Source organism: Perca flavescens, chromosome 4 (genome assembly GCF_004354835.1).
Source record: "Perca flavescens isolate YP-PL-M2 chromosome 4, PFLA_1.0, whole genome shotgun sequence".
In the NCBI taxonomy this organism is placed as follows: domain Eukaryota; kingdom Metazoa; phylum Chordata; class Actinopteri; order Perciformes; family Percidae; genus Perca; species Perca flavescens.
In genome coordinates this window covers 24,190,585-24,210,104 of record NC_041334.1, presented here as the reverse complement: position 1 = coordinate 24,210,104, position 19,520 = coordinate 24,190,585, and the positions used below count along the sequence as shown (strand labels likewise).

The following is a 19,520-nucleotide window of genomic DNA, read 5'->3' as shown; positions in this document are numbered from 1 at the left end:
TTTTTGTTTGGAATAATTCTTCAATCTTAAAGTGCCCATATTATGAAAAAAACACTTTTTCTGGGATTTGGGGTGTTCTTTTGTGTCTCTGGTGCTTCCACATGCATACAAACTTTGAAAAAAATCCATCCATGCTGTTTTGAGTGATATACGGTTTCTGAATGTGTCCTGCCTTCAGTCTCCGGGTGAGCTGTTCAAAATCGGCACGGCTTGTGACATCACAAGCCGAAAACAAGCTGGCTAACTGCAACCGTTAGCTCGTAGCGTTAGCATTAGCTTGCTAACGCTGATGCTAACACTAGCATGCTACCTTGTTCTCAATAGCAAAGCACTGCTACAACACACAACTTCACCATAATCTACAAAAGAACTACTTACATGTGCGCCCTCATTTAGAAGTCTCCCAGCTAATCCTGCCTTGTAACTGACCGAAGTTGGAGAAACAGGCTCTTTTACTGTCTATGGAGCTAGCTAGCTGACATGATCTACATCTGAGCTACTGCGCATGTGAGAGTGCAATCAAAGACAGTACAGAAGAAGAAAAGGTCTCACTCTGTAGCTAAAACAAAGACCAGGTGAAAAGAGGATCTGCAGCATTGAGAGAGAGCTGTGCAGTACAACAAAAATATGGTGTCTTTTGAAAATTAAACCATGTAAACCTATTCTGGTACAACCTTAAAATACAATTATGAACTTAAAAATGAGCATAATATGGGTGCTTTGAAACTTTATTCTTAAAGTGCTCATCTTATGCTTTTTGGCTTTTCCCCTTTCCTTTGTGTTATATATCTTTTCGTGCACGTTATAGGTTTACAAAGTGTCCAACCCCAAAGGGACTTACCATCTCAACAGAAAACACTGTTCACAAACTGCTCAATTGTAGTCCAGCATTTACTTCCGTTACAAATGTGCGCCACTTCGTAACACGTTATAATGCTCGCCTAGCTGCTAGCATGGCACTCCTCATGCTCTGAAACTGACAAGACAGCAGTATTTACTGAGCATGTGCGACTCCCAACAAAGATGGAACAGAAGGGAGATGTCTCACTCTGTAGCTAAAACAGAGAGCTCAACACACAGGGTGGAAAGAGGATCTGCAGCAATGTGCAGTACAACAAATATATGGTGTTTTCTGAAAATTAAACCACATATGTGATGATGATGCAAGGTAGAATAGGACCCAAATGCAAGGAGATGGCAGGCAGGCAAAATGTTGAACACAAGGATTTATTGGTACAAAAACAGGGAGCAGACCAACAAAAGGGACCCAAAAGGCAAACGGCAAACACAAGGAGTCCAAAACTGAGGCAAAAGGTAAAAGGCATAGTCCCAAATCCAAACAGTCCCCAGAGACAAGGACAACAAAGAACCGCAGAGAAGATTCCAAAAACACACCGACAGGATACAGACAAACTGACAGGGCAAAGACAAAACAATCTGACAGCAGACAAAGGAAACACAGAGGCTAAATAAACTAGGTAATGATCAAACACGGGACAGGTGACACCAGGGCTGGGGAACAGGTGGAGCACATTAGACAATCACACAGGTGGGAAAACACAGGAAGTAAAACCAGATAAGACAAGACAGAAAACCAGACTATCAAAATAAAACAGGATAACCAGAAACACAAAATGAACAGGGAAATAAGGAAACCAAAATATACACAATCCAGTATACACAAAACAGGATAAATCTACACAACAGGGAACAGAAATATGCAGAATATACACACAAAACAGGAAACAGCAACAGAAACATACAAACTGGCAACAGAAACATCCACAACCACAACAGTACCCCCTCCTCAAGGGACGGTTCCCAGATGACCCAAAAACAAAAAGTCAACCCTGGGAGGGCGGAAAGGGACCGATGGGGGAATAGTCAAAAAGGATCAAATAACAAAGTGTCCAGGGAACCAAAAACAACCCAAGGAGGGCGGAAAGAGTCTGGGGGAGGCAGAGATTCAATGGGAAACTGGGGAAAAAGGGAACTTGAGAACCAGGGACAGGGGGGCACAGAAGCACTGGGGACCGTGGGCACTAGGGAACAGGGGACTGAACTGTTTAGGGCAGCAGGGCTGCTGGCAGCAGTGAAGGCAGAATCCTTCCGCCGGCCAGTGGCGAAGGCAGAACCCCTCAGGCGGCCAGGCAGGACGCCAAGGGCTCTTGGGCAGCAGTCGGCGAAGGTGAATCCCTTCTGGTGGCCAAACAGGACGGTGAGAGCAGCTCCCCCCCGGAGAACGAGCAGGTCGGCCAAGGCAGAGCAGGCGAGGGGGAAGCTGGGCAGGAACCAGACGAAGGGTCTGCTGGGCTGGAGCCAAGCAGCGGGTCAGTGGGGCTGGAGTCAGCCAACCAGGCAACAGGAACAGAGGTCGACAGGGGTGCCGACAGGACACGAGGGGCAGGAGTGGGTCTGACCGCCGACAGGGTACAAGGGGCTGGAGTCGGCCAAGCCGCCGACAGGACACGGGTGACAGGAGTAGGTCAGACCGACAAAGGCGAAGTCTCTGGGGGGCAGGACAAGGGCAAAGTCTCTGGGGCAGTCTCAGGGATGCCGTCAGTGGAGCTGGAGACCGACAAGTCTCAGGGTTCAGGACAACATAAACCTATTCTGGTACAACCTCTAAATACAATTATGAACCTGAAAATTAGCATAATATGAGCACTTTAAAAGATTAGACGAGGAAATAGTAAATCAAGAATTCAAACACCTCCATGGTCTGCAACACCACGTTAAAGTGCTGATTCTATATGTAACAAAACATATAAAGCCAAATTGTCTCTTTTCAAACCAATGTTGTCTGTGTTTGCATGACAATTCCTGGCAAAGGTGGCAGGCTGGACCCAATATCAACAGTTAAGGTCACACAAGCAGTTCAATCAGGAGAGACCTCATTTTGGATGAACAATATTTACATATTTATTGACGTGTGCACAATAAAATCAATGGGAAAAGTCTTTTTGCAATTAGACCCCATTGTGACCTCGTCGAATTCCCATCGTGACATCATCACATTTTAAAGGGGGTCGAGAAGCAGGTATGAGTATTATAGGCCTCCCCCGATGGAGTGTAGACACCGGTGGTGATGTGATAAATGAAGAGGATGCTGAGCTCTGAAAGAGAAGAGGAGTGAGCTCTGCTGAGCTCAGACCTGGGAGCTGGAAATTATGAACTGGAGGTGAAGGGGGAGGAGAAGGGTCACGACAATTCACGCTTAAATGTGAGCTGACAGCATGGAGAGGAAAACATTTAACCCCCCATTTGTCTTCGGGACAAATTTGACCCATTTTCAAATATTCAATATCAGACATTTGGGTTTCTTTCAACCAAACTTCCCCAAAATAACAGCCATGGTTCCATACAACGCTATTCACAAGTAAAATTAAGGATCAGATCTCTACTTTCATAGAATTTTGGGTGTTTTGTTTTATTTAATAGAATTCTGACTAAACGTTGACATATCTGTGATTAACCATTAACTTTAGTCATCTGATCTTAACTATTAGTCAACATCATTTAGAATTTCTGCTTTTTTCTAACACAAAAATGATAGATAATTTCATAGAAATGACGTTTATTGACCAAGAATTTCAAAAATCTGTGTAAAACTATTTGTAATAAGTTGGTGTAAGTGGTGAATATACTGGTGTTAATGGAAAAAAAGTGCATTCATTTGAAGATGCTGCCATCATAGAGGCATCATCGCTGCCTTAGAACAAACTCAGAGAGCATGAGGAGGAGCTTCTTTCCTCAGGCTGTCCGTCTGCTCAATGACACCTGGGGCTAGCCCCCCACCCACAACCTCATTTTCTATCCTCTTGCTCTATTGTGTTGTCTATTATTATTTTTTATGGATTTTATTGTTATTGTTTTCATTGAGCAGGTACACAAAGAAGCACATTGTACTGTGTATGAGTGTCTATGTGACAAATACATTTGAATTACTTTTTTTCATCCCGTCCTGACAGTTTCTGTTTTTTGTATGTGTGTGACTGCTGTGTGTATGCAGAGGAGGGAAGTGGGGGGGAATGTGTTTTTGTGTGTGGGTGTGCAAGTGAGGGATTGTGAAAGTGGAGTTTGCCCTTTTAAAAAACAATGTATGTACACATTCATGTTGTCCTTGTCTGTTTAAGTTTAAAAGACAGTTTGAGCTGCCTGGGCTGCACTCTGGTGGAGCCATCATGGAGAGAGCTGTGGTGCAAGTCACCCTCTTTGGGCTGCTGCTGGTTTTGGCTAGCACACTACCAAACAAGGTAAGGTCACAAAACTTAAAGGACACACCACCGCACTGCAAGGAAACTGAATCTATTGAAAATATTGTTGCTGTCGGGCAGAAAACTTGTATCTCCAAATGCTATCATCACCCTCTGTCTGTGGGTTTTGCAAATATTGAAACTGTGATGAGGCAATTGTGTCTGATTTCTTCTGAGTTAAATAGATCAACAATATGTTTTCATTTTCTTAAAGAAAAACACGTTTTGGACATACAAGCACAACACAGCAACAACATTTAGTGTATCTCATTGCTGATTTATTACTTACTTATTTTCTGATGTTTGTGCTTAATTACGTTTGTATTTCAGCGTCTTTCGGTCAGGTGTGTGAGTGTGTGTGTGTTTATTACTCATGTGTTTGGGCCGTAAATCTGTTTACACAGTGACAATGGGGGGCCACAAACAGCTGGTGCCTCTGATGTAAATCCTTACATTAGAGTTAAGACTTGGTAATGGTTCAGGAGTATTGGGACACATTGTGTTAGGTTGTAAAAAGTTAAAACCATGCTTTTGTTTTATGTTTTAAATAATAAATTGTATGCTGCAGTCAGGTTATGAAAATAGGAATGGAATCTAGAATGACTACTAAGGAAAAAACAGCTGGTTATTTATCTCCCCTCTCTTCCTGTTTCTTGCAGATAGATTAGGTTAAAACCAACTATTAACATATGAAGAGAAACGTCTCTTTGAGTCTCCAACCTCCTGGTGCCAAGTCTGGGTTAGAACAAAGGAAATGCAAACTCTGTAAACTTGAATATAATCAGCACTACCAAGATAAATGAACTTTGTCTGTGACCTGGGGTAAACCTAAAATCAGAGGTGTGTCCTTAATCAGAGACCCACAATTCCACAGGAATACAATTCGGAAACCGATGTGATTTCGGGACTACAAGCCTGGGACCCGACAAGGGATCTGTAGTCCGCTGTTTTACAGTGTATTGTTTGTCATGTCAGATGGCTGCTAACTGTGACCCGACAGGGGAAGCATGTTTTGCAGTCTGCTGCTGGCAGTGTTTTATGTTTTATGTTTGATTGTGTTTTGTCTTGTCATTTTCATGTTGTTTCATTGAACCTTTTGCTTAACTTTCAATTCGAACGAACACATCTTTTAGAGATTTCTTAACAATTGCCATGAAAACATGGTTAAAACAATAAGAATGGGGTGTTTCTGCAGTTAGACCAACAAGATTTCACTGATGCCACCCACACATTTTTGTTTTCCACCATCATCTGATCTTTGGTCAGCTGGTCGTCAGCCAGCGACATTAACCAAGCCATTTATTTTATTGTGAAATGTGCCTCCTCCTGTATTTGCTCAGGACGACTGGAACATCTACAGCTTTCACATCAACTCCACAGTGACCAGTCGTTATGCAACCACGGTCATCACAAGCCGCGTGGCCAATCGCATGGACGACTCAAAGGAAATAGAGTTCCAGGTCCGGATTCCCAAGAACGCCTTCATCAGTAAATTCAGAATGTATGTGAAGCAAAAATACTTTTTACAGGATTTTGCAAATAAAGATTTCTACAATAAAGCATCATGGAATTAAATTATGGGCTACTCAGGAGTATGCATATAAACAAAGACTTTTGCTTGTTCTTCTTCAGGTTTATAGATGGCCAAGTGTACGATGGTGTTGTGAAAGGTAAAGAGAAAGCTCAGCAGCAGTACACTGAGGCTGTGTCCCTTGGCCAAAGCGCTGGGCTTGTCAGGTACATAGATCAATGGATCAGTTTATTGCCAGGTCTGCCAGGTCGCTCTTTAGTTGAATTACTCACATCTCACATCCACACCATAACCTGTGATGAGAGGTCATAAGTGTCATTGTTCTATTGTAAAGGGGTCAGAAGGAGGACCACTGCTTTAATGTATCGTCTCTGTTGCAGTTCTGTAGGGAGGACCCTTGAGGAATTTAAGACCTCTGTGACTGTGGCTGCCCACAAAAAGGTCACCTTTGAACTCACATATGAGGAGCTGCTGAAACGCAAGCTTGGCAAGTACGAGCTGCAAATCCACGCTCGACCCATGCAGCCTGTCAAAGACTTCAAGGTGTGTCTTTCCTGTTGGTTTCTATAAATCTTAAAAAACATTTTACATATTCAGAGCTTCAAAGTATTTTATTCTTTTTTAATTTATTCTCAATGCCAGGTCGATGTGTACATTAATGAGAAAGCTGGCATCAATTTCGTTGAGGTTAAAGGAGGACTAAGCACCAAAGCCCTGGCTAATGCCATCACCAGAACACATGCAGACAAACAGGTACATGCAGTGAAGAATTGCTATCTTTGTTCTGAACAATATTTTACTAATATTGGTAATAAAAGAATATCTATTTGACCACAGTATACATAATGGCCCTGGGCATTCTGTCTTATTGTTCATCCTTGTGCACATGTCTTAGTATCAATTATTCATTTTTAAATACTGTATATCTTTATGCACTTTTGCAACAATTTTCACTTATCCCTTAAGAGTCTCTAAAACCTGTTTCATCCTGTTTCCAGGCGTGGGTGTATTTCTACCCAACAGAGGACCAACAGAAAACATGTGATGGCTGTGGAGAGCAGGGTATGAATGGAGATCTGGTTATTGTTTATGATGTCAACAGGGACACCTCACTTGGAGACATCAAGGTAAAAGCTAGAGTCCATTTCCTGGATGACTCCAGTGGTCTATTTGCATTGTTAAAAATACTGTACTTATTTAAATGGCTATCTTCCCTTGTTATCTTAACTTTCTTCTTCCTCTCTCTAAGACATCAACTGGATACTTTGTTCATCACTTTGCTCCATCTAGTCTTTCCCGCATACCAAAAAATGTTGTCTTCGTTATTGATCAAAGTGGCTCAATGAGTGGCAGAAAAATGCAACAGGTACAGCATTTGAAGAGTTAAGTTTGTGACGGATTGTGACTGTAGCACTGAATGTTTTAATGTCAGTTAATTATGTCTGTGATTCACTTCACAGAAAGCTTTATTAAATACACAATTTAAGAACACGTGAAACAAATAATATGACATGGTTTCTTACTTAATTAAAATGTGTGAATGATGTTTTTGCCCAGACCCGAATAGCATTAATCCACATCTTGAACGACCTGGCAGAGGATGACCACTTTGGTCTTATCACTTTTGATAGCAGCATTTTTCACTGGAAAAGAGAACTTGTTCAGGCCAACAAGAAAAACCTGGAGAGTGCTAAGACATTTGCACGGAATATTCAAGATAGAGGAAGTGAGGTTTTTAATAAATATTTTATGAAGGTATGTGACTATTTTAGTAATGGCAGTAATGAAACATAGTTTCATTCCATTTCAGCCACAGACATTAACGCAGCAGTGTTGGAAGGAGCACGTATGCTGAATGCACATCCCAGAGAAGGTTCAGCGTCTATCATCATACTTCTCACCGATGGAGATCCAACCTCAGGTTACAATAAAACACACATACACACAAACGTGAGAACATACTTCAAGAGAGTAATGTAAGACCACTACAGCGACACAGTCCATGTATCACTGTGTGAGCTCAGCTTCCCCTTTTAAATCCCATGCTTTGGTTCTTTGCAGGGGAGACAAATCTTGAACGAATACAATCAAATGTCAGAAGGGATATTGCAGACAAGTTCCCACTCTACTGTCTTGGTTTTGGTCATGATGTCAATTTTGAGTTCCTTGAGAAGATGTCGCTGCAGAACAATGGTGTGGCACGACGGATTTACGAAGACTCTGACGCTGATTTACAGCTGAAGGTATTTTAATTTACTTTCTCCCATTATAAATACACTGTTTACCATGTGATTTGCTACATTTCCATAGATAAAACTGATTCTGATTGGCTGTGGAGAGATAAACATTCATACAGCGTCCATACTGTACCGTATGTCAACAGGGTTTCTATGACGAGGTGGCCACTCCTCTGTTGACAGATGTGACAATGATCTATAACGGAGGGACCAATCTAACCCAGACTAACTTCAGCCAGTATTATAATGGCTCTGAGATTGTGGTGGCCGGTCAGATCACTGACAACGACATTGAAACCTTCACTCCACAAGTTGTAGCTATTTCGGTAAGGATCGCTCCACCCAGCACATCAACTGTAATCTTCTGAAAGGTTGGTGAAAGCCCTTGTATATACTGACATAATAATTAATTTGGTATATGACAGAGGGATAGAAAAGTGACGTTTTCTGACACAAATGCCACCATGGAGTACACTGGGACAGATTTTGACAGCCACGTCCAGAGGGTTTGGGCCTACCTCACAGTCAAACAGCTTCTGGAGAAAGAGTGAGTTTGACATTCTCCACCTTTTCTCTGTGTTGTTGTTGTTGAGTCTATCAAATCTAACGGAAATTAAATAAGAAAATATTGGGAACAGGCCCCTCACAATTTCACATAGTCATGTATTGATTTTTTGTCAAGCAATTGACTGTTTAAGGTTCCAGGTTCATCTCTATTGTCATAATACAATACAATACATGATTGCACAATGAAATACAGTTGTAGCCCACTCCACACATGCCATTAGACAGAGCTGGATTGAAATCTGCAAAATATGTCTTTAAGGAAAAAAATAAAAGGGAAAACAAAATTTACATTTACAAGGAAGTTAAAATTACGTAGACACAGAAAATAAATAAAATATGTGCAATGTCAGTGTAGATATAAGCGCAATTATAAAACTCTGCTTAAAGTAGGATTGACTGCAAAAGGAACCTCATCTCACCGATATCACTGATGCTCAGTAGGGTACAATGATGTTCTGTCTCACCCGCTTGAATCACCCTCTGCAGAACCCTGCTCAGGATGCTTTCTATTGCTCCTCTGTAAAGGTTAAGGACTTGGCATGGGAAATTTGCTTTTTGCCTTTCCTTAAGATGTACAGTTGTTTACAAAAAAAAGTTGACAAGAGCAAGTATTTTATGTGTGTGCATACAGTAATTTTAGGGGAAGCCTAAAAACACACAAAAAAAATAGAATGTAAGGAATAATGTAATGTTAAAGGACCTGGTCATTATGCAAACTAGATCCACGACGGGGGTACGCTTCAAGTGTCTTGCATCAGCCTGAAAGGGTTCAATTCACAATAATGCCAGGCTTACTCTACCTTATCCCACTTATTACATAGTTTATTACACGGCTTATTACAAAGTTCCTCATACAGATGTTACCCGTTGATGACGCCTGCGTCCCAGTTGGGACGGTTAACTTTACAGCTGATGAGCACAGCTCTCCGGTGGAAGCTAGGTGGCCCCGGTGAGTGAGCTAACCATGGAGCTAACTCTTTTAGCACTCCGGTTTCCTCTACCCTCTCTCTCCCTTTGGTTGATCAGCAGCATGAACTCAGTATGAGCACAAATATTGATTTGAAAAAGTAATTTATTGATTAAAAATGTTTCCCAGAGTCTATGATGAGAACCCCGTCCATGGCATCGGCCTGGTTTTTCTGTTATTTCTAAACAGCAGAAAGCCATGATTGACCAATCAGAATCGAGTATGCTTAATTTGTAAAGTGGGAGGTCCCGGAGCGCAGAGGGGGGGTGGATCCGGCGACTCAAAACGGGGGTTGGAGGTAACGGAAATTAATTACACTGCCTACGTAGCTTCTCTGACAAAAAAAAACTAAACAACGCTGTGTGTACATGAGGGCAATTATCCATCGGACTATTAAATTAACCAAAAAACGCACCGAGGTCTGCACATTCTTGATCGACAGAAACGTTTTTTGCTTGTTTGGGATCCGACTGGCCAGCGTATTTGAAAAAGTTAAGCAAACTTTGTTGTCTTTTTGAAATTTTTCCAGCAATCTCAAGCAGCATAAGTTCTTGTGTCAGTAGAAGTGCAGCGCCGCGCTGTTGATGTGTCTCCCCTCCCTCTGTCTTTTCGGAAAATTGGAAAATTCACCTCAAAACGCATCGAAAATGCAAACACAATATTTTTGTGGAGCTTCAATGGGGGAATAAAGACTAACAAGACAGATAACAACATTGAACACTACACAAACAGTAGTTTATTTTTTTCATTTAGGCGATTAATTTTTCCTGGTGAGACAGGAGGTGCCAGATTCCAATAAAAAAGGTTCCGGATCCAACGTCGGAGGTGCCGGAACATGTTCCGGCGTGTTCCGGCTCAAATTAAGCCCTGTATTCAACAATGCTGTGTAATAACAAAACATGGTGTTGGCTGTTAAATACCTTTATCATACATTACTGTCATGTCAACTGTTTAAAACATATGGTTTGATTTGTGACACAATTTGTGACCCAGGCTGCTGTTATCTGGACCTGAGAAGGAGAATGTGAAGAAAGAGGCCTTGGAGCTGTCGCTGAAGTACAGCTTTGTAACCCCACTTACATCCATGGTGGTCACTAAGCCTCTGGGGGAGAAAACAGATGTGCTCCATAAACCTAAGGAAGGTGGAACAACACAAGGACACAGCACTGGAGTCCCCCTTCCACCCCCAGTCCAACACCCCTGTGTGTAATGATCACCTCATGAGTAAATTGTTTGTCTTCTTAGCAGTAGCATTAATAAGGTGGGTCTTATCTAATATGAGTCTTTCCGAGGTTTTGACACCACAGTGGAGAAAAAGAGAAGGAAGGAAGGCGACCGAAACACAAGAAAGTTGGCGCACTGCAGAGTAGTGTGGAGCTCTATTGTTAAGACCAAACAAAATTGTATCTCACAAGAAAGAGAGAGACACTGCTCAGATCAGGGAAACTGGGGTCCCCTCCTGCTGATACTTCTGGAGGGGACGTAGCAGGCGAGGGTCACAGATTCTGTTCAAAGGTCCCTGCTGTGGCAACTATGTGACATGACGTGTTTTTTGAAATGTAGTTGTGCTTTGTCCTTCAGGGGCATCAATCCTTCCAGACTTCCAATATGGCTTGCGGGGGATGCCAGGTAAACTTTTTTGCAGTTCTAATCCATCCTTCTAATTTTGCTATTATGGTTGGACAATCCTCTTAATTCTAATTATGGAAAATTAGAAAAAAAATTAAAAAAAACACACATAGTGAAAGACAATGGATTTTAGGTGCATATTTTCAATAGCAAAATGGGGCAGAGCCACAAAAATGTAGGCATGTATTGTCAAAAAACTAATGAGTACATTTCTGTGTCCTCAAAATATATTTTAAATATTTAAAACAAAAGATGTTTTGCAAAAGATTTTCAACAACTAGAAAATGTGTTGAGGCAAAATGGACGTGGCCACTGATAGATTATTCTAATAATCTTGAATCGTGTATTTAATGGTTTATTTTAAAGCTGTCCGAATATGAACATCAATAAATGCAATCTTCTCTTAAATTAATACAATATCATCTAAAGCCTTGAAATGTAAATGTATATAACTGGCTTTGTGTAAATGTATTCACAGCATTTGTTTCCTATATTTCACTGTGTATAGAGATTTTTTCACATTTCCTGAGTAACCTGTCTGAAATTTGAAGAAATATGACAAAGGGATGTCCCCTTTCCACCCCCAGTCCAACACCCCTGTGTGTAATGATCACCTCATGAGTAAATATTTTGTTCTTCTTAGCAGTAGCATTAATAAGGTGGGTCTTATCTAATATGAGTCTTTCCGAGGGTTCGACACCACAGTGGAGAAAAAGAGAAGGAAGGAAGGCGACCGAAACACAAGAAAGTTGGCGCACTGCAGAGTAGTGTGGAGCTCTGTTGTTAAGACCAAACAAAATTGTATCTCACAAGAAAGAGAGAGACACTGCTCAGATCAGGGAAACTGGGGTCCCCTCCTGCTGATACATCTGGAGGGGACGTGGCAGGCGAGTGTCACAGATTCTGTTCAAAGGTCCCTGCTGTGGCAATTATGTATTATGTTATGTTATTATTTATTATGTTATTCATCTGACTCTTCTCGGCCCAATTGGGTTAGGATGTTGTCAGTAACCCAGCTGTATCTCAGGTTATTGTTTACTTGTGAGAAAAACATGGACAGTGAAAGTGAAGTGAAGCAGTGTTGGACTGAGCCTGAAGGCAAAACTCTTAGTTTGTTTTTCTACCTACAAATCTCACCTGTCATGATGTAAGATTTTGGATATAAGTGGGCAATAAAAGCTCCCCCTGAGGGTCAAGGTAAGGAGCTCAACATCTGGAAGGACAAGATGAAATGCAGTTGTGTTTTCTGAAATGACGTGTTTTGTGAAATGTAGTTGTGCTTTATCCTTCAGGGATACCAGGCTCTGCAGGCTTCCTTTTGCAGGCACAAGGTAAACTTCATTTTTGCAGTTCTGATCCATCCTTCTAATTTTGCTATTATGGTTGGACAGTCATTCTAATGATGAAAAATTGAATAGACGTTTTTTGTATTTGCATCATAACACACATAGTGAAAGATAATTAATTTTAGGTGCATATTTTAAATAGCAAAATGTTCTAGCAGTTCTATCTCGTAACAAGATGGAATGTCAGTCATTAGGCTAACCACTTTAATCCTATGGAAAACACGCTACCTAGCATGACCAGCTAATGTGCTAGCAGACTTGTGGTGGTATGATCTAGCTAGCCTAAAGAGCTAACGTGTAGACTAAACAAGCTAATGCAGATAACTAGCATGACCAGCTAGTGTGCTAGCAGTAATTCGATTGGAAAGGGCTGAGCTACCAAGTGTGATATTGATAAGAAATAAAATATCACTGTCCAGTTCTATCTCTTAACAACAGGTAGCATGTTTTCATAGGATTAAAGTGGTTAGCCTAATGACAGACATTCCATCTTGTTAAGAGATAGAACTGGAGAGTGATATTTTATTTCTTATTAATATCACACTTGGTAGCTCAGCCCTTTCCAATTTAATAACTGCTAGCATACTAGCTGGTCATGCTAGGTAGCCTGTTTTTCATAGGATTAAAGTGGTTAGCCTAATGACTGACATTCCATCTTCTTAAGAGATAGAACTGGACCGTGATATTTTATTTCTTATTAATATCACATTTGGTAGCTCAACGCTTTCCAATTGAACTACTGCTAGCACACTAGCTGGTCATGCTAGTTATGTTATTAACTTGTTTAGCCTAGCTACACATCAACTCTATAATGTTTTGAAGACGTTCAAACTCTTGGAAGTAGGCTAAATCTTACCTTTTAAGCACGATAGTGAAGCATCGGCGGCAGCTCTGGAACGGGCGGCCGTTACGATAGTGAAACTGGCAGACGTTTTTTTTCTTTTTTGAATTTGCCATCACGTCGCACTATTAATGACATCACAAGCAAAACGTGCCAGTGATTGGTTGGTTAAAATGTTAATCCAGGGCAAACAACTTTGTCATTGATTCTGGACTGTTAATTACTTGGTGATATCAGATCGTGCCCCCTCTTCCTGCTGGCTAAATGCCCGGTGTATGTGAGTGAGAGCGCGGTCAGCGAGCTTGTTACACTAGCAATCTCTTACCCTGGGTTTCAGTTAATCTTTTAATGTGTGTAATTATAATGTGTTGAGTTATTTAAACAAACGATTGGGGAACTACACGCCTCTTGTCCGCGAGTCTCATTGATAGAGCCTGCGGCTGGATGGAGCTAGCTAGCCTCCTCTTAGAATTCCTCTGGAATTCACAAAAATTAATTAACTTGAAATCAGACACCGTTGTTAGCTGGCGTGACGAAATTCAAACTGTAAATATACTCGGAATTACGCCGAAAATGAAGCTAACTATCTGTGATTTGTAGCTACACACAGCTAGGATTGAAGGGACAGTCGAAGCTAACGAAACCCTTACAGCTCACAAATATTCATTAACTTGAAATCGGACACCGTTGTTAGCTTTATAAGACATTTAGTTAGATGTTGTGTAAGTGGCGTGACGAAATTCAAACTGTAAATATACTCGAATTACGACCAAAAATGAAGCTAACTATCCGTGATTTGTAGCTACACATAGATAGGATTGAAGTGACAGTCGCAGCTAACGAAACACCTAGCTAAACATCACAAATATTAATTAACTTGAAATCGGACACCGTTGTTAGCTTTATAAGACATTTAGGTATATGTTGTATAGCTAAGTGGCGTGACATTGTGTGTAACATGTGGTAAGAGATTGCTGGTGTAACAAGCGCGCTGACCGCGCTCTCACTCTCACACAATGGGCCATTTAGCTAGCAGGAAGAGGGGAGTTGCAGGCACTGGAGCTCTGTCAGGGCTGCCAGCCGTAACGGAGCTCACAGCACGCCGGGGTCTGTGAAGGAAGGCTGGGCGGGCGGCGAGGCAGCAGCACCGCCACTGAAGTCCGACACTTACCATACGTCTTACCATATTTGCAATTACCCATGAATTTTCGTAAAACGGCCCATATTTGAGCTTTATATAGTTGATTTCTCACATAAAAAAGTCTCAGAAGTGAATTTGGTAATGAAACATTGTCTGGAATATGACATTCTGTCGCTTCTCTAATGTTTGTGTATTGGGGATTCGCTGAACCAATCAGCGCGCATCTCTAATGTCTGCGTATGGCACTTCGCTCAACCAATCAGCGCGCAACTCATCTAAATATTCACGAGCATACCATATTTGGAAGAAAAGCTCTTGTTACAAATAGGGCCAAAACACAGGGATGCATAAGGGCCAATAAAGTATCAACCAGGCCATTTTTAGCCCAACCAATGTTACATACCCCATTAGGAGACCATAATCATTCTATCACCCCTTTAAATATTTACCAACAAAAGATGATTTGCAAAAGATTTTCAACAGTTAGAAAAAGTGTTGAGGCAAAACGTGGCCACTGATAGATTATTCTAATAATCTTGTATTGTGTATTTAATGATTTGTTTTAAAGCCGTCCGAATATGAACATCAATAAATGCAATATTCTCTTAAATTAATATCATCTAAAGCCTTTAAATGTAAATGTATATAACTGGCTTTGTGTAAATGTATTCACAGCAATTTCTTCTGATTATGGGTACTATGTTTCCTAGCATTGTGCCAGATAAAGAATCTAATGGTAAAGTATCTACTGTATCGGGCTTGCAGAATTTTAAAAACTAAAAAAAAAGTTTTCATAAACAAGTGTGTATACAGTAAGCCTAAAGTATTTTGTTGTGGTGTAAAAAAGGGTGTACTTTACCTGAAAAACGCTGAAATGAATGTGGCCACTGACAGATTATTCTAATAATATTGAAGATATACATACATATAATAATGTGCTTCCATTTCATGTTTTGTAAGTCATAATGTTAACTATTTTATGCCACTGTTGGATCTAAATTTTCAACAAAACAATTTACTTTTTGTATGCCCCTTAGCCTAAACTTTCCAAATATTTCTGAGCTGTAGCAGTTTTTGAGATATTGTGCTAAAAGTCAAACAAACAGAACAGAAAACCTCCTTGGTAGAGGTATATAATGCCCCCTGTATCCAATGTCTACATTTCCATAATGCAAAATTAACCCTCGTATTATGTTGAAAACAAATTACATTGATGATGTTACGGGTCAAAATGACCCGTACAGTGTAAATACACTCAAAACAAACTTTTTTTCCTCATCACAAACATTTTTTTGTAGGTGAAAGCTATATGAAATTGATTTGCAGTGTTGGTTAATGCAATATCCTCAAAAGATTTAAAGAAAATAAATGTATATACCGGTAACTGACTTTGTGTAAATGCATTCACAGATTATGTTCGTTATGATGATCCTGTTGGTTATGATGACAAAATGATTGTGCCTGACAAAACAACTAATGGTAAGGTATTTATCTCATATATGTAAATCATCATAATCATGGTATAGTTTATATAAAATCAGAAGTTTGTGGTAATTCATTATGACTGATGATGGGATAAAAGGTTGGGAAGGTAATAAAAATAAAGATAGTTTTTGTTATGACTACATTTTAGTGTTGCCTTTTTTGTCAATGATATTGCATGTTGATATCACTACAGCCAGGGTTTAAAGCAACACTATGTAACTTTTAGCTGCAGCTGTAGTTCCAATGAGACTAGACCCCAAGTTCATTGGTTACACCTACCCAGGAAGCCAAGTGTGAAGACGATAGGATGAACAGTTCTCGAGATATTTGAATAACACACACACACTCAAACTTACACACACACACACACACACACACAGTGGGTCCTCGATTTATATTTAGAGGTAAAAGTATTAGTTGCCCTTGTGTCACTATAAGCTTGCAGAATTCTCAAAACAAAGACTGACAACAAAGGTCTCACATGTATACTGTAACACACATACATGTGTATATAATAAGCCTAAAGTTATTTGTTGTGGTATGAAAAAGGGTGTACTTTTACTAAAAAGTTATGTGACCATAAATATAGTAAACTAACATAATTTGGCTTAACTGTTCTTTGAAATTTTGTGAGTCTGAGAACATAATGGTACCTATCTTTCATTCCTTATGTGCCACACAAGTACAGGTGTGCTTTACCCTTTTAAATGTAATTCTCAAATGATACAAGTTTACTGATATGAAAGTCGAGATTTTGGATAATCATTATCAAACATGCTATAATTCATCTTAAATTAGTTCAATTGGTGTTGGAAGCAACAATCATTTTCAGTGTGTCCTTCTGCTGTGTGACTCTGTGTTCTTCTCTAGTTCCTCTTTCCCACAGGTTTCTGCTAAAAACTGAGAATCTGTCTCTTCCACTCTGCTTTGATGTCACTGGAGATGTTCGCCTTAAACTACTTCACCATCCCAACAGGGGTCAGTGATGTTAGTCTTTGTGCCATCACAGTTTTTCTTAAATTCCTTTAACAGCCCAGTCAATAGTCGGTTATATAATGTGTATCAACCCATAATTATCCCCTAGTTTGCAGTGGTGGACAGTCACTAAGTACATTTGATTAAGTACTATACTTAAGTATAATTTTGAAGTACTTTTATGAGTATGTGTACCACCAAAGAGATTTTTCCCCTCTTAACTTTATCAGATGATTTCATTGAAATAACTTTTTTTTTGGTCTAAAGAGATATACTGTAGTTATCTAATATTTCACAAAAAAAGCAAACATTAGAGAAAAGACCATGATTCATTCAAATTTATGTTTACCAAATTAATCATTTCTTAACATCTTGTGGGCCTGACCCCTAGAATGAGTACCACTACTACACTGCTACAGTGCAGTACTTATACTTTTGATACTTCAAGTACAATTTGCTGATAATACTTTTTTTTTGTTGTTGTACTGGTAATTCTACTTAAGTGAAGGATCTGTGTACTGTATAAGTGTGGTGTTGAGTTGCATTTGTTCTCTTTTGTATTAGAGCTGTCTGTGAATGGTGAGCTTGATACAGTAACAAATGGAGGCTTCAGAAGGATTGTCATCCACTTCAAGACAGACCTTTATGTTGAGGTTGACACCAATGTCATCACTGTACGAGAGGGACAGACACTGACACGCCACACTGGACAGGATCTCATCACAGCCGGAAGGTGATTTTGCAGTGTAATGGTCCCGACCAAGAAATAGTCAGGCACATCACCCCCCTTAAAACAAAGATTTTTTGTTTTTACACCTAGATTTTTGTATGGATAAAACAAACAAGATAATACATAATACATAATGTTAATTAGTGAGCTTTAGAGGTGCTGGTGCAGATTGTGTTACCCTTGGACAGAGCCAGGCTAGCTGTTTCCTGTACAGGGAAATGACCTGTGCATCTGTGCAGGGCCATTAAAAAAAGTGCATATTTCTCTAGTTTGACAGTGATTAGGCGGGACAAGGAAATAGATGTCGCAGCTGGAGACACACGCGTGGTCATCTATATTCATAAGAAGGATGGCGTAAAATTCCTCTGGCCGGTTTTGAGACAGCATCCACTGGACAACAACGTTACAGGAATTATAGGTGGGTGAAAATGTTGGATTTGATTGTGTGATTGAATCACAGTGATTCATACCCTCAACAATATATTGAATCAGTGTTTTACACCCAACTGTGGATGGAGAAATAATTCATCAAAGGGGCAAAATGTTTTGCTGTGTCAATTGTAGTGGCAACTTTTATTGTCATTGCTTTATTGTTTGTCCTCTTTGTTTCCAGCTCTAAAGCCAGCAGTGTATGAGGAGGTGCAACAAACTCCCTCAACAAAAGTTAAGATCAAAGACCAGGAGATTGACGTTGTCAGGTACACTGTGTTCTGTTTTATTAGTGGTATAAAAAAGAAAGCTGTTTGAGGTTATTAATTATGATATAATGATTATGTAAGATATTATTACTATTTTTGTCTCTCTTTTGTAGGGTCAATGCTGTTGACTACAGTATAGCCTCTCCACCGACACTGGACTGCTGGCTCACGTCTGCGGAGTCTGTCCTGCAGAGACGCCTGGATGATTTCATCGTTACTCAACTTTAACTGGGAATTATGTTGAATCACTTGCAAAGATTTCATTTGCAAGAAAAAACAAGGCAGACACTGATTCATCTTGGAAAACAAAGTTTCCCCTGGCTATAACTGACATAAACTAATAAATAGTATCCCAGATTCCCTGTTGTCTTGTATGTATTAAATCACATTTACCTAAAGAATTGGTAAATGTTTCATTTCTTTGGAATAATTTTAAAATATAAGAATACAATTTTTAAAAGATTAAAAGAAGACATTTTTCATCAACTCATGTACCAATACCTATTTTTGAGAAAATGTCAATATACATTATAAGTCTTTATCATTCATATAAGATTAAAAGGGTATATCATGTAATTAAAACCACCATAAAGAATACCATAACTCATGATCAAACACTATCATGAGTCATATATTTTTCTGTAAACTACTAACTACAGTGATCACTTAAATGTTGTCATGTACATTTATGAATCTTTATAAAATGGAAATGTTCAGTGGCAGTGCCTCACCCAGCTAAAGTAAATATATTGTCCACCTTTGCTGTAACAAAGTAACTCCCATATTTATTTGCAAAGTACACAATAGGTGGTTGTTGTTTTTACTCTGGTTTGAACACATTTCCTAAGAGTAGTAAGCCAACAAGGGTTTTGTATTTACACTAGTTCAACATTATGTGGTCTAACCAGTTGAGCTGCTGTGGAGCTGTGTGCCATTGTGTTGCATGGGATTGTCCTCTCCCAGTGAACTGCAGTTCAAAGGTGGATTTTTATGAGCGTAGGTGGTAAACTTGTTTATCAAGGCACAGTTTACTGAGAACTGCAAAAGGAAAAAAAATGGGTCTTTGCCAAATCCACATATGAAGACAAAGAACATGTAACAAATTGTTGCCAACAAA

At 39.8% G+C, this 19,520-nt stretch overlaps 1 protein-coding gene across 1 annotated transcript; it reads left to right on the top strand.

The window, feature by feature from the left end:
* Positions 1 to 1,481: 1,481 nt before the first annotated feature.
* LOC114553711 (inter-alpha-trypsin inhibitor heavy chain H3) lies at positions 1,482 to 18,759 on the top strand. The gene is made up of 23 exons (XM_028575051.1): positions 1,482 to 1,549; positions 2,121 to 2,616; positions 4,137 to 4,256; positions 5,597 to 5,757; positions 5,889 to 5,993; positions 6,168 to 6,330; positions 6,430 to 6,540; positions 6,786 to 6,914; positions 7,037 to 7,153; positions 7,345 to 7,513; positions 7,598 to 7,708; positions 7,849 to 8,030; positions 8,171 to 8,350; positions 8,450 to 8,571; positions 10,552 to 10,760; positions 11,140 to 11,187; positions 12,480 to 12,518; positions 15,926 to 15,994; positions 16,871 to 16,978; positions 17,540 to 17,708; positions 17,975 to 18,123; positions 18,319 to 18,403; positions 18,517 to 18,759. The coding sequence occupies exons 1-23, from the start codon at positions 1,482 to 1,484 to the stop codon at positions 18,629 to 18,631; spliced, it is 3,225 nt and encodes a 1,074-aa protein (XP_028430852.1). The 3' UTR covers positions 18,632 to 18,759.
* The last annotated feature ends 761 nt before the right edge of the window (positions 18,760 to 19,520 follow it).